Source organism: Lasiosphaeria miniovina (assembly GCF_030549165.1).
Source record: "Lasiosphaeria miniovina strain SMH2392-1A chromosome Unknown B0T26scaffold_8, whole genome shotgun sequence".
Taxonomy (NCBI): Eukaryota; Fungi; Ascomycota; class Sordariomycetes; order Sordariales; family Lasiosphaeriaceae; genus Lasiosphaeria; species Lasiosphaeria miniovina.
The window spans coordinates 3,567,804-3,580,644 of NW_026848227.1; the positions used below are offsets into that span (position 1 = coordinate 3,567,804).

At 64.8% G+C, this 12,841-nt stretch overlaps 2 protein-coding genes across 2 annotated transcripts; one reads left to right on the forward strand and one right to left on the reverse strand.

Moving 5' to 3' along the window:
• Window positions 1–1,322: 1,322 nt before the first annotated feature.
• Window positions 1,323–10,395, forward strand: B0T26DRAFT_681541 (uncharacterized protein; the record flags this gene model as incomplete). Its single annotated transcript, XM_060440648.1, has 12 exons — window positions 1,323–1,585; window positions 1,676–3,012; window positions 3,124–3,551; window positions 3,603–3,752; window positions 4,015–4,218; window positions 4,269–7,791; window positions 7,932–8,727; window positions 8,794–8,914; window positions 9,094–9,140; window positions 9,225–9,722; window positions 9,804–9,951; window positions 9,991–10,395. The coding sequence occupies 12 exons, from the start codon at window positions 1,323–1,325 to the stop codon at window positions 10,393–10,395; spliced, it is 7,920 nt and encodes a 2,639-aa protein (XP_060290778.1).
• Window positions 10,396–10,890: 495 nt separating this feature from the next.
• Window positions 10,891–12,688, reverse strand: B0T26DRAFT_757417 (uncharacterized protein; the record flags this gene model as incomplete). The annotated part of the gene is made up of 2 exons (XM_060446242.1): window positions 10,891–12,414; window positions 12,485–12,688. The coding sequence occupies 2 exons, from the start codon at window positions 12,686–12,688 to the stop codon at window positions 10,891–10,893; spliced, it is 1,728 nt and encodes a 575-aa protein (XP_060290779.1).
• Between the last annotated feature and the right edge of the window lie 153 nt (window positions 12,689–12,841).

Consider the following 12,841-nt stretch of genomic DNA (forward strand, 5'->3'; position numbering starts at 1 on the left):
TGCTTGGGGTGGGTTGGTTGGCGCGCCAAGCTCGGAGCTCGACATGGCTCCAGGTGCATCTACCCGCGACAAAGCTTACTTCTACTAGTACGTACCCTATTCCAGGGGGCTTATGTGCCAAGGTACCTGCAGGCGGCTGCAGGGATATGCTCAGATGCTGGCTGGCTGACCACCCCACGTCTTGGAAGTTGGAGATGCCTCCTCGGCATGTACATTCATGTAAGTTCATGTCCATGTGTCTGTCTGGTGGGTAGTTAGCTGATAATCACTGATTGCCAAACTGTCAGTAATCGCTTGGCCTACTTGGCTTTCTTGGTCTGCTTGGTCTGCTTGGCCATGTTCTCTAACCACAACCCAGCGAGCCACGTGATTGTGGCACTGGTATCAGAAGGCCGACGTCTGGGAGATTCTCCAGGCACAAGTCCGCGGACTACGTTTTTCTTCAGTCACACCGCATCGTATCCATCGGGCCTGCGATAGGCATCAGACAACAGCCTCCACACCATCTTCTCATGTTCTGTCGGGTCCGAAGGAATATATGCGCTGGCCGCGCTTGCTCGCCAGCCGCCCCGATATGCTGCAGCGCGTTCGTGCAGCTCTAGGCCTGGGGCCTGCCTCGCTGAGGGTGGAGAGTTCCCGATGCGTGTATTACTCTCGCCCTGTCTGGGACCCTACCCTGGGTCTGGTCTTGCCGTTTTCGGCAACATGTACCGTCTGTAAGCTTGGCTTGACTAAAAAAAGGGGGCCGACTTTGGCACTCGGCGAGACACGGAATTCCAACCACTTCGCTGTTTCTTGCTTGCATGGCGGCCGAGCTCTCCACAGTCATGATTTATGACCGGCCGCGGGGCAGGGAAGAGGTCGGTTCATGTTGCAGAAGCCGTGGCGTGGCATGGCTTGGTCCGGTTCCAATATTTGCTAGCCGCCGAAAAGCACTGGCAGGCAGTTTGCCCTGGCCTCGTTGATGAAGTGACTGCTGGTTCGGGAGCGCGTGGCATTGGCAACATCCCCACGGCGTAGCAGGCGAGAGACAAACAGACTTCCTTCCCCTTCCCTAGACCTAGACCTAGGCGGCCCTGGTCGAAATCCATTAAAGCTGCGCCGCTGGCCCTGAAAAAGCAACATAGACATCAACAGGGTGGTGGCAGCTGACCGTGCAGACCAAATCAGAGCCTCGTTTCAACTAAACCCTGTTCATTCAACATTGTTCCTACAATCTAACCTTTAAACCTAATTACCCCTGAACACACAACGCAGCCCTTCTTTGCACAACACATCACAGCACACAGCACACAGAAAGTCGCCAACAGAAAGCCGCCAACATGGCAACCAGCAATGTCATATTCTTCGGGGACCAGACGGCCGAGGCGGGCCCCTTTCTCAAGAGCCTAGTCGAGCAGTCCAAGACATCGCTGGCGCTCGGACGCTTCTTCACCGAGGCCGTCGCGGCGCTGAGGGTCGAGGTGGCCGGCCTGCCCGAGGACGAGAGACGGGCGCTGCCCGTCTTCCACTCAGCCCTGGACCTGGCCGAGCACCGCGCCGAGCCGGGGAGCAGCGCCCGCGTCGTCTTGTCGACCACCGTCTTGTGTCTTGCCCAGCTGGCCGACTACATACGGCAAGTCCCCATCTCAGATGACTACCTATAAACACAGTAAGCATATCTAACAGCACGCAGCCGCGTGGAGCAAGACCCCACACTGCTGGGCCGTGCCGCCGCGGACTCAGAAACGGCCCTAAACCGCCGCATCGTCGGCTTCTGCACGGGCCTGCTTCCGGCCGCCGCCGCCGCCGCCGCCACGAGTCTGCCGGCCCTGACGTCAACGGCGAGCCACATTGTCGTGGTGGCGCTGCGGCTCGGGCTGCACGTGCGCCACCGGTCTGCACTCATCGAGCCAGCCACTGCTCTCATCGAGCCAGCCACTGCTGGTATCGACAACAGCTGGTCCGCCCTCGTCAGCGGCGCCAGCCCGGCCGAGTACCGCTCGGCCATGGCGCACTTCCACCAGACGCACGCCACGCCCGTGCACAAGCAGCTGTACGTCAGCGCTGAGACGGCCTCCAGCGCCACCGTCAGCGGCCCGCCGTCCGTGCTATCCGCCTTTGTGAGTACCTGCGCCGCAGCAGGCTTCCGCACCGCGCGCCTGCCCGTCTACGGCGCGTTCCACGCGGCGCACCTCCCCGCGCCGAGCGCCGAGACCGTCGCGGCCGTGATCGGCGCCTCGCCGGTCCTAGACGCACCGGTCCCGCCCGGCACCGTGCTGGTCGACCCCGGCACTGGGCAGCCGTACGGCGCTTCTCAAACGCTGCGCGGCCTGCTGCAGCACGCCCTCGCGCACATCCTGCAGCACGAGCTGTTCCCGGCCACGGCCGTCGAGGGCGCCCTCGGCGGGATCCAGCAGGCCCCTGACGCGCCCGTGTCTGTGTCCGTTTTCGGCCCATCCAACGCCGAGAACTTGCTGCGCACGGCACTTAAAACCGCCGGCCTCGAGCAGACGGCTACGCTGACGACCGCCGCCTCCCTGGCCGCGCCCAGCAGCAGCAGCAGCAGCGCTGCGCAGACCAACAGCAACATCGGCGACATGTCGGACGCCATCGCCGTAGTCGGCATGTCCGCGCGCCTGCCCGGCAGCGAGACGCTGTCCGAGTTCTGGGACACGCTGGTCCAGAACAAAGACTTGCACCAGCAAGTCCCCGCCTCGCGGTGGGACGCGGCGCTGCACACCGACGCCTCCGGTCAGCGCCCCAACACCACGCACTCGGCGTGGGGCTGCTTCATCGAGCGGCCCGGCGCGTTCGACAACCTGATGTTCAACGTCTCGCCGCGCGAGAGCGTGCAGACGGACCCCGTGCAGCGGCTGTTGTTGATGGCCACGTACGAGGCGCTCGAGATGGCCGGGTTTAGGTATGACGCGAATAAGCCGGAGTGGAATGGTGGGAGGCGGGTCGGGACTTTTGTCGGCTTGGCGACGGATGATTGGCGCGAGTATAACATCGCGCAGGAGATTGAGATGTGTATGTTGTTCTCGGTGCCCTCTTCTACTTGCTGTTGATGTTTATCGGTGCCCCCTCCTCCTGCTGTTGATGTTTATCGGTGCTGACAAGGACGGACGGACGGACGGACAGACTTTGTCACGGGCGGGCTTCGGTCGTTCGCGTCGGGGCGGCTGAACTACTTTTTCAAGTTCGAGGGCCCGTCGTACGTGGTCGACACGGCATGTTCGTCAAGCGGCGCGGCCGTCGAGCTGGCGTGCGCGTCGCTGCTCGGCGGGCGGTGCGACATGGCGGTTGCCGGCGGCGGTAACGTCATGACGGGGCCCAACCTGTGGTCCGGGCTCAGCCGCGGCGGCTTCGTGTCGCCGACAGGCGGCTGCAAGACGTTCGACGAGACCGCCGACGGCTACTGCCGCGGCGAGGGCGTGGGCGTGGTCGTGCTCAAGCGCCTGGCCGATGCTCTGGCCGAGGGCGACGCTATTCAGGGGGTGATTAGAGGCGTCGCGACTAACCACTCGGCTTACGCGCCGTCCATCACCCAGCCGCACGCGCCCACGCAGGTGAGTCTGTATCGGGAGGTCCTGCGCAAGGCGGGACTTAGCCCGGCCCAGGTCGGCTATGTCGAGATGCACGGCACCGGCACGCAGTCGGGAGACGTCACCGAGATGAACTCGGTGGTGTCGACGTTTGGCGAGGGCCGGCTGCCGGACAACCCCCTTTACGTCGGCGGAGTCAAAGCGAACGTCGGGCACGGTGGGGGTGTAGGTTTATTCTTTCTTTGTCCCTTTCCTCTTTCCTCTTTCCTCTTTCCTCTTTCCTCTTTCCTCTTTCCTTTTTCCTCTTTCCTCTTTCCTCTTTCCTCTTTCCTCTTTCTTCTTTCTTCTTTCTTCTTTCTTCTTTCTTCTTTCTTCTTTCTTCTCCCCCCCCCTTTCTTTGTTTTTTATCCCATTTTACTTTCTTGCTCTCCTTCTTGCAGTTTCCTTCTCTCACTTCTCTCGTCCAACACCAGCTAACCACTTACAGGCTGCCGGCGTCACCGGACTCATCAAGGCGCTGCTCATGTTCCGCGAGAACGCCATCCCGCCGCACGCGGGCATCAAGACGCGCCTCAACCCCAAGCTGCCGCCGCTCGAGAGCGCCAACATCCACATCCCCCGCCAGCTGGAGCCGTTTATTGGCTCAGACGAAGTGCGGCGCAGGGTTCTCATCAGCAGCTTCGGCGCAACGGTACGTACTCGCGTTGCAACAGATGTGCAATAGGGGCTGACTCCGCACAGGGCGGAAACACCTGCGTCCTCGTCGAAGAACCCCCCAAGCCGGCCCGCAGCGGCCAGGACCCGCGCACCCACCACGTCGTGGCCGTGTCGGCCAAGAACCAGGCCTCCCTGACCGGCAACAAGCAGCGGCTGCTCGACTATCTCGCCGCGAACCCCGGCGTGCCGCTCGAGGACATTGCCTACACGACGACGGCGCGACGCCCGCACCACGCGCTGCGCTCCGTCTTCACCGTGTCGAGCCTCGTCGAGCTGAAGCAGGCCCTGACTGCACAGCTCGGCCCGTCCAGCACCCCCGAGCCGGCGGTCAAGCCCGGCAAGGCGCAGCCGTCGGTCGTGTTCGTGTTCCCCGGCCAGGGCTTCAACTTCTGCGGACTGGCCAAGACGCTGCACGCGACCAACCCCGTCTTCCAGCAGACGCTCGACGAGCTACAGGACATGTGCACGGCCATGGACCTGCCGCGCTTCATGGACCGCGTGCTCGACGGGCAGGTGGCCGACATGGGCCAGCTCAGCCCCGTGCAGGCGCACCTGGCCATCGTGGCCATCGAGCTCGGGCTGGCGCGGCTGCTGCGGGCGTGGGGGCTCACGCCGAGCGCCGTCGTCGGCCACAGCCTCGGCGAGTACGCGGCGCTGTGCACGGCGGGCGTGCTGACGGTGGCCGACACGCTGCTGCTGGTGGGCCGGCGCGCGCAGCTGGTCGAGGAGCTGTGCACCAAGGGCACGCACGGCATGCTGATGGTGCAGACGTCGGCCGACCGCTTCCGCAGCATGGTAGAGGGCCGCGGCGCCGGCGCCTTCGACGTGGCCTGCTTCAACGGGCCCGGCGCCATTGTCGTCAACGGCCGCATGAAGAACCTCGAGAGGATCCAGGCCATCCTGCACGATGACGGCGGCGTCAAGTCGTCGTACGTGGCGGTGCCCTACTCATTCCACTCAGCCCAGCTCGACACCATCCTCGACGACTACCGCCAAGTCGCCGCCGCCGTCACCTTCTCCGCGCCCGCCGTGCCCGTCGCCTCGACGCTGCTCGGCAAGGTTGTCGACACTGACGGCGTGTTTTCGGCGTCGTACCTGGCCGAGCAGACGCGCAAGCCCGTGCAGTTCGAGGCGGCCGTCAAGGCGCTGCAGGCCGCGGGCTTTGTGACGGACAAGACGCTGTTCGTCGAGACGGGGCCCGGCGCCATGTGCCTGTCCATGACGCAGGCCAGCCTGGGCGCGCCGTGCAAGCTGCTGCCGTGCCTCAAGGCGGCCGACACCAACTGGAAGACGCTGGCAAAGGTCGCCGCCGACGCGTACGCGGCCGGCATCGCCGTCGACTGGGCCGAGTTCCACCGCCCGTACCGCCCCAGCCTGGCCGTCGCCGACCTGCCCACGTACCACTTCAACCTCAAGGACTACTGGATCCAGTACAAGGGGGGCGTGGCCGGGCTCGAGGCCGAGATGGTCACCCTCAAACAGCAGGTGGCAACGCTCTCTGCGCGGCCCCAGGCCCTGCTGCCCGGCCTCGACGGCCCCCGACAAGACGCCGCCGCCGCCGCCGCCGCAGCAGCAGCAGCACATATCCCGCACGTCAGCACCTGCCTGCACCGCGTTGTCTCTGAGGACCTGTCCAAGGCCACAGTCGAGTTCTCGACCAACATCCAAGAGCCTAGCCTGCGCGCGCTCGTCGACGGGCACCGCGTGGTCGGCATCGCGCTCGCTCCGAGCAGCATGTACAAGGAGACAGCGCTCAGCGCGGCGCGGTACCTGTACACGCGCACGCACCCTGACCGGCCGACACCGGCCGCCATGGACCTGTACGACCTGGTCATCTCGTCGCCCATGTTCCTCGGCGACGACGCGTCCACACCACAGCCGATCCGCATCACGGCGTCCATGGCGCCCGGCACCGCCACGGCGCGCATCACCATCAACACGGGCAAGAAGGAGCACTGCCGCTGCACCGTCGCGCTGTCGCCCACCGCGGCCTGGGCCAAGGACTGGGCGCGCCGCCGCTACCTGCTCGCGGACCGGCTGCAGCGGCTGCGGGACCCGGCCGCCGGCGGCCCGCCCGTGCACCACCTGCGCCGCGACATGGTGTACAAGATCTTCGTGCCCGTGACCGAGTACTCGGCCGCGTACCAGTCCATCTCGGAGATATTCATCGATAGCGCGTTCCGCGAGGCCGCCGTCGTGCTCGACCTGCGGCAGACGCCGGCGGGGGATAGCTTCGCGGCGGACCCGTGCTGGCTGGACAACATTGCGCAGACGGCGGGCTTCGTGCTGAATGCCGACGTCGCCAACCCCGACGACATGCTGTGCATGAGCACGGGCTGCGACCTGATGCGGCTGACGACGGCCTTTACCGGCGGCAAGCGGTACCTGTGCCACGTGCGCGCCGAGGCCGTGGCGGGGACCGCTGGGAAGGAGCTCGTGTGCGATGTAACGGTTGTCGAGGAGGGCGAGGAGGGTAATGTGGTCGCGCTGGGCGAGGGGCTGCGGTTCAAGCGGATCAAGAAGTTGTTGCTGCAGAAGATGCTGGGCGTGGCGGCGCCGGGGGGGGCTGCTGCTGCTGCTGCTGCTGCTCCTGCGGCAGTGAAGCCCGTGGCCAAGCCGGCGGCTGCTGCTCCAGCTGCAGTCCAGATGAAGGCGCCTGCGGCCAAGCGGGCAGCCCCTGCGTCTAGCGGACAGAAGCAGCCGAACGGAGTTGCCAAGCCAGAGGTGAACGGCACGCGCACGCCGCCGGCCGCGAAAGCAGCGCCGCCGCCCCAGACAAACAGCAACAGCAACAGCAACAGCAGCAGCAGCAGCCGCGACTTGTCGGCGGTGCTGGCGCTGATCAGCAAGGAGATCGGCACGCAGCTGGACGAGACCGAGGACAGCACGACGCTCGAGGAGCTGGGCGTCGACTCGCTGCTGACCGTGTCTATCACGACCAAGCTCAAGGCCGAGACGGGGCTGGAGCTGCCGACGACGCTGATCTCTGGCGCCACGAGCATCGCCGAGCTACGCGAGTATTTCCGCGCCGAGGGCGAAGATACAAACGACGGATACATCGCCACGCCAGTGGATGATGGAGAGGGCGACAACGACGACGACGACCGCAGCTGGAGCATCACCAACGATAACGACCTGCCGAGCCCGGCGTCGGCCGACGGCGTGCGCGTGGCGCGCACCAGCTCGATGCCGGCCAGCTCCGCGTCGGAGCCCGACGACGCCGCGTGGGGCAGCAAGCCCGCCCCTGGCTCCGACAAGGGCCACACCAGCAGCAGCCTCATGGACGCGATCCTCGCGGCCATCGCCAAGGAGACGGGCGCGACGCCGGCCGAGATCGACCAGGACACGCCGTTCACGGGCCTGGGCATCGACTCGCTGATGAGCGTGGCGGTCATCGGCGCCGTCAAGGACCAGACGGGCGAGGAGCTGCCGACGAGCCTGTTCTCCGACTGCGAGACGCTGGCCGAGGTGCGCGCGGCGCTGGGTGAGGGTGAGGGTGAGCAGCAGCAGCAGGACGACGGACCAGGGCCTGAAGCTGACGTGAATGGTGTGTAAACTGATGTCCGTCTATGACCGCGGTATAATGAGAGGCACGGTCGGACTTCCCAACTGCATTTTTCGACCTCTCTTGCTCGCGCGCGGCGACTGTTACGATAACGGTCAGGCACTGACGGCTATTTCCCGCAGGAACCACAGACCACACCACTCCCCCGCCAGCCGCCCTGCCCACACCACCTCGGCTCGCAGCACTCCTACCGCGCCCCCAGAAAACCTTCAACCCCGCCGAGTACACCAGCAAGACGACCCTCCTGCAGGGCCGCCCGCGGTCCAAGGGCCCGATCCTGTTCCTCGTGACCGACGGCGGCGGGGTCGCCGCAGTGTACGTGCAGGTCCCAGCCCTAGCCCCCGGCCTGACCGTGTACTCGCTCGACTCGCCCTTCATGGGCACCGACTCCTCGGGCGCGACGCGCGAGCACGATCTCTTCCTCCCCGGGGTGACGGTCGAGGGTGTGGCGTCCGTGTACAGCCGGGCGATCCGGGCGATCCAGCCGCACGGCCCGTACCTGGTGGGCGGGTACTCGATCGGGGGCATGTTCGCGTACGCCGTGGTCAACGACCTGATCGCGGCCGGCGAGGAGGTGCACGGCTTCGTGACGCTCGACACGGCATGCCCGCGCAACCTGAGCGGCGCCATCAAGGTCGACGTGGACGTCTGCGACACGATGGGCATGTACGACAGCATTTCCGAGGAGGACCAGCGCAAGCCGCTCACGCCCGCGCAGAAGCTGCACATTGCCGGCTGCGTCAACATCTCGTGCGAGTATAATGCTGTGCCGCTGCCCGCGGACAAGCGCCCGCGCCACGTGTTTTGCGTGTGGGCCAAGGTGGGCTTCGTCGAGCATATCGCGGACAAGGTCATCGAGGTTGGCCGTGAGATTGCCAAGCAGCAGGGCAACGACGTGGACGAGATGAATCCCGAGTGGTGAGTTTTTTGTTGCTTGTTTGTGATCTGCCGAAAGCAAAGAACTGCTGCTGACTGGAGACGCAGGGTCGACTGGCTCGAGTCGGAGAAGAAGACGTTCGGGCCGCGCGGCTGGGACAAGCTGTGCGGGAGCGTGGAGACGTTTGTCGTTGAGGGAGACCACTTTTCCATCATGATGCGGCCGAGGGTAAGCCCCTTTTTGTTGTTGTTTCCCCTCCCCCCCCTTTTCTATCTTTCCCTTCGTCTTCTATCTTTCCCTTCGTCTTCTATCTTTCCCTTCGTCTTCTATCTTTCCCTTCGTCTTCTATCTTTCCCTTCGTCCCTTCGTTATGTATTCCACCAGAAAGACCTAACCCACCCCTACAGGTCAAGACTCTCCTGGGCCCGCTGCTCCAGAAGCTCATGAAGCGCATGTTATCAACGCTGGACAAGCCCAACGGAGCCTTCGCCGCCGCCGCACATCTAGACCCCAAGAACTAGACACCAGCAGCACCCAGGCCCGGTGTGCTCTCGCGCGCCGCAGTCGAAGCGCACTTCATCTCCGCCGCGGCAATGATGCCGCACTTCGCACGCGAGCTGGGGTGCTACGACTTCCTGACGCGGATCTACCCCGCACAAAAACAGCTCGTGCTGGCGTACGTCGTCGAAGCCTTTGCCAAGCTCGGCAGCCCGCTCGACCAGATGGCCGCCGGCACGCCCATTGTCCCGCCCACAGCGATCCTGCCGCGGCACGCGGCCGTCACCGACGCGCTGCTCGAGATCCTCGAGCACGCGCGGCTGGTCGAGCGGCGCAACGGCCGGCGCGTGCGCACGCAGCGGCCGGTGGAGACCGACAAGGCGTCGGCCGAGCAGCTCAGCGCGCGCCTCGTGCGCGCCGACGCACCCCACGCCGGCACGCACCAGCTGCTGCACGTCACGGGGTCGAAGCTGGCCGAGTGCCTCACCGGCGCGGCGGACCCGATCCAGCTCATCTTCGGCGCCAGCCGGCAGCTGCTGTAGGACTTCTACACGTCGGCGCCCATGCTCGCGGCGGGGTCGCGCGTGGTGGCCGAGCACCTGCGGCGCGTGTTCGCCAGCTGGACAGAGCCGTCGGACTCGACGCGGCCCGTCGAGATCCTCGAGATCGGTGCCGGGCTCTGCGGCACCACCAAGCACGTGCTCGAGACGCTCGTCGACGCGCGGATTCCGTTCCGCTTCGTGTACACGGACATCTCGCCGTCGCTGGTGGCGTCGTCGCGCAAGCGGTACTAGGGCCTGCTGCAGCGGGCGGCGGCGGGCAGCGCTACCGAGCATATGACGCTGGACGTGGAGAAGGAGGCGCCGGCGGCGCTGGCGGGGCGGTTCGACGCCGTGGTGTCGACGTGCTGCATGCACGCGACGCACAGCCTGGTGCAGAGCTGCAGCCACGCGCGCGCGCTGCTGCGGCCGGGCGGCTTCCTGGCGCTGGTCGAGCTGGTGCCGGCGCTGCGGCTGGCGTGGCTGGACTTGGTGTTTGGCCTGCTCGAAGGCTGGTGGCTGTTTGACGACAGCCGCAAGCACTGTCTTGCTGATGAGCTGTTCTGGAAGGCCAGCCTCGAGCAGGCTGGTTTCAGCAACGTCGTGTGGGCAGATACCGACGGCGAGGTGTACCGCCCGAACCCGCAGGTTATCATCGCGTGCACCGACTAGGGGTGCTTTTGAAGTCAACGTGGGCAGTGTTGGTTGGTGGGAGGTATCGGAGTGTAATTTTGAACGGGTGTGTATTCGTAGTCGTGGCGCACTTTTCCTAGATGCATTGCGAGAGCAGGCTCAGTGGCCGATCAGGGGCTAGTCCAGGGCTGGATGGAGCTAGTCAACAAACAATGATTAAACGGTAGTACAGCATGTAACTCGGTCGAGTTTTACTTCTGGGCCAAACTTCACATGTTTTTTGCGCGCAAGTCTCCAGTCATTATGAACCCTTCAGACTAGATTCAATGGTTATTGCTTTTGAGTCGGGCTTGGCGGCCGACTGGCTCTTTGTTCGGGTTCGCAGCCAATGGAAATGCAGTGCGCACGTCTTTGCCCCGTAAATCTGACCATCTTAGGCCTATTCACCAGACGAGCCTCCGCCGGAAAAGGCAGCTCCTCCTGCCAAACACCGTCCTTGAACAGAATACCGCGTGGCGCCCGTCCCCAATCCGACTAACCCACGTCCCACCCCTTTGCCTGCAGCTCCCGCGCGATCAAGCCCTCCATGACACGGCTTCTGTCGCACGCCCACCAGCTGTGCGGGCCGGCCAGCAGGACCCTGGCGGCGCGGTAAAAGTACAGCAGCACGACGAGCGCGCGGACGTCGCCCTGGAATGCAAGGTCGCGGAACGAGCCGTTGGCACAGATGACGGGCAGCACGAATATGTAGCGCTCGATGTCGGGCTGCAGCTGCGCGACGACGGCCGCCGCCCACTCCGGCGCAGGCGCAGCAGCATTTCCCGGACAGATGCGCGCAAAGGACGACGGGGACACCAGCGCGGCCAGGCAGAGCACGATGGAAACGCCGCGCGCCACGCACCGAAAGGCCACGCGCTCAAAGTCTGACGCGCCCAGCTGCAGCGGCGGGAGCGTGAGTGCCGCGAGGGTTTCCGGCTGGACTGTGTGGGGACAGCGGATGACGGGTGCCGTGTCGTCGCCATGTCGCTCTGGTGGCGACGGCGACGGCGACGGCGTATCGCCGGGGGCGCGGTGGCACGTGAGTCGCTTGAAGAAGGCGACGGTTGACGACAGCTGGAGCTTGACACAGTCGCAGCAGGGCGCCGGGCCGCTGAGGAACTGTTCGAAGCGGGCGAGCGACGACGACACGGATAGCGCGGGCGGCTGCTGCGCGTCCTGGCCCGGCCCCGGGGTGGTACGAGTAGGTGGTAAGCGCGGGTCATCCCAGACGCCCATGAAATAGGCTACGTGAGCCCCCGGGTCTATGCCATGCTGGGCGAGGGTCTGCTCTATGGCGAGGCGCGGGCTGTAGAGACTGGTGGACAGGAAGGCGCTGTCCTTGTCGTTGCCCCAGAGCGCCGGGAAGGACTCGAAAAAGAGGTCCTTGATGCCCGAGCTCAGGCGGAAGAGTGGGTCCTGGGAGATATCCAGGCCCGAGGACCCGGCACCAGGTGTGAGTGGGACGCCATGGCCTGCGGCAGACTGCTGCCCGGCGTCGAGGAACCCGACGTGGCTCCAGGCTATGTACTGCATCAGGAGGGAAGCACCCATGAGCTTCTCCACGTTCTGTGCGTCGACCGGGCCCGACAGCTTCTCGCCCAGCAGGGCGGCCGACTTGGTCAGCAGCTGGAGGGCAATGCGCGAGTAGCGGGTGGAGTGGGGGCGGGATGCGGCGAGGTGGGATGCCGACAGACACAGGATGGCCGACATGATGTAGGGCTCTTGGAAGGACCACTGGACCGTCTGCGGCCAGATGTCGGGATAGGACAGGGTAGCCGCGGTGCTGGTCTGGAAGTGGTGGAAGAGCTCCATGTGCAGCAGGTTGATGGCCGTGTCTGACGCATCTGGATCTACACCTACATGCGCATCTGCCGGGGCCGTGGGTGTGGGCGCCGACTGGGCGGCGAGTTTTGGCTGGGCCGGAGCGGCTTCCCTGTTTGCGCTGGCAGACGAGGCCTTGGGGTGGACGCATGGCTCGTTCCGCTTGACGCAGCTAGAGCACGGAGCCCTGTTGTCACACTTTCCAGTTTCCAATGTCAATAATTATCAATTGTTAACATTATCACCAGGCAAGAGTTCAATCACACACCTTGACCCTGCGCCGCTTGCACGCGATGCAGCCCTGGCGGCTCTTGTGATGGGGCCGTTTTCTCGGCGCGTGAGTTCTGTCTTTGTAGGACGACGTAAGCCGCCCGTCGGGGCTCGCGTTGTCGAATTCGGCCACGAAGACGTGGTACTGGTACGGCGACGTGCCACGCGCTGCGTCGGCGTCGTGCGCCCGATCCGTCGCCATGTTGCGGTGGGTGCGGCGATTGATAATGATTAGTGCACACTGGTTGGAGTGGGTGTGGACATAGATGGGCGTGCACAAGCTCGCGTCGTCGCATGTTCGGTGGTTGAGGTGGAGGTGTGTGCGAAGTCAATTTTATTTTGGAGGGTTGAGCGA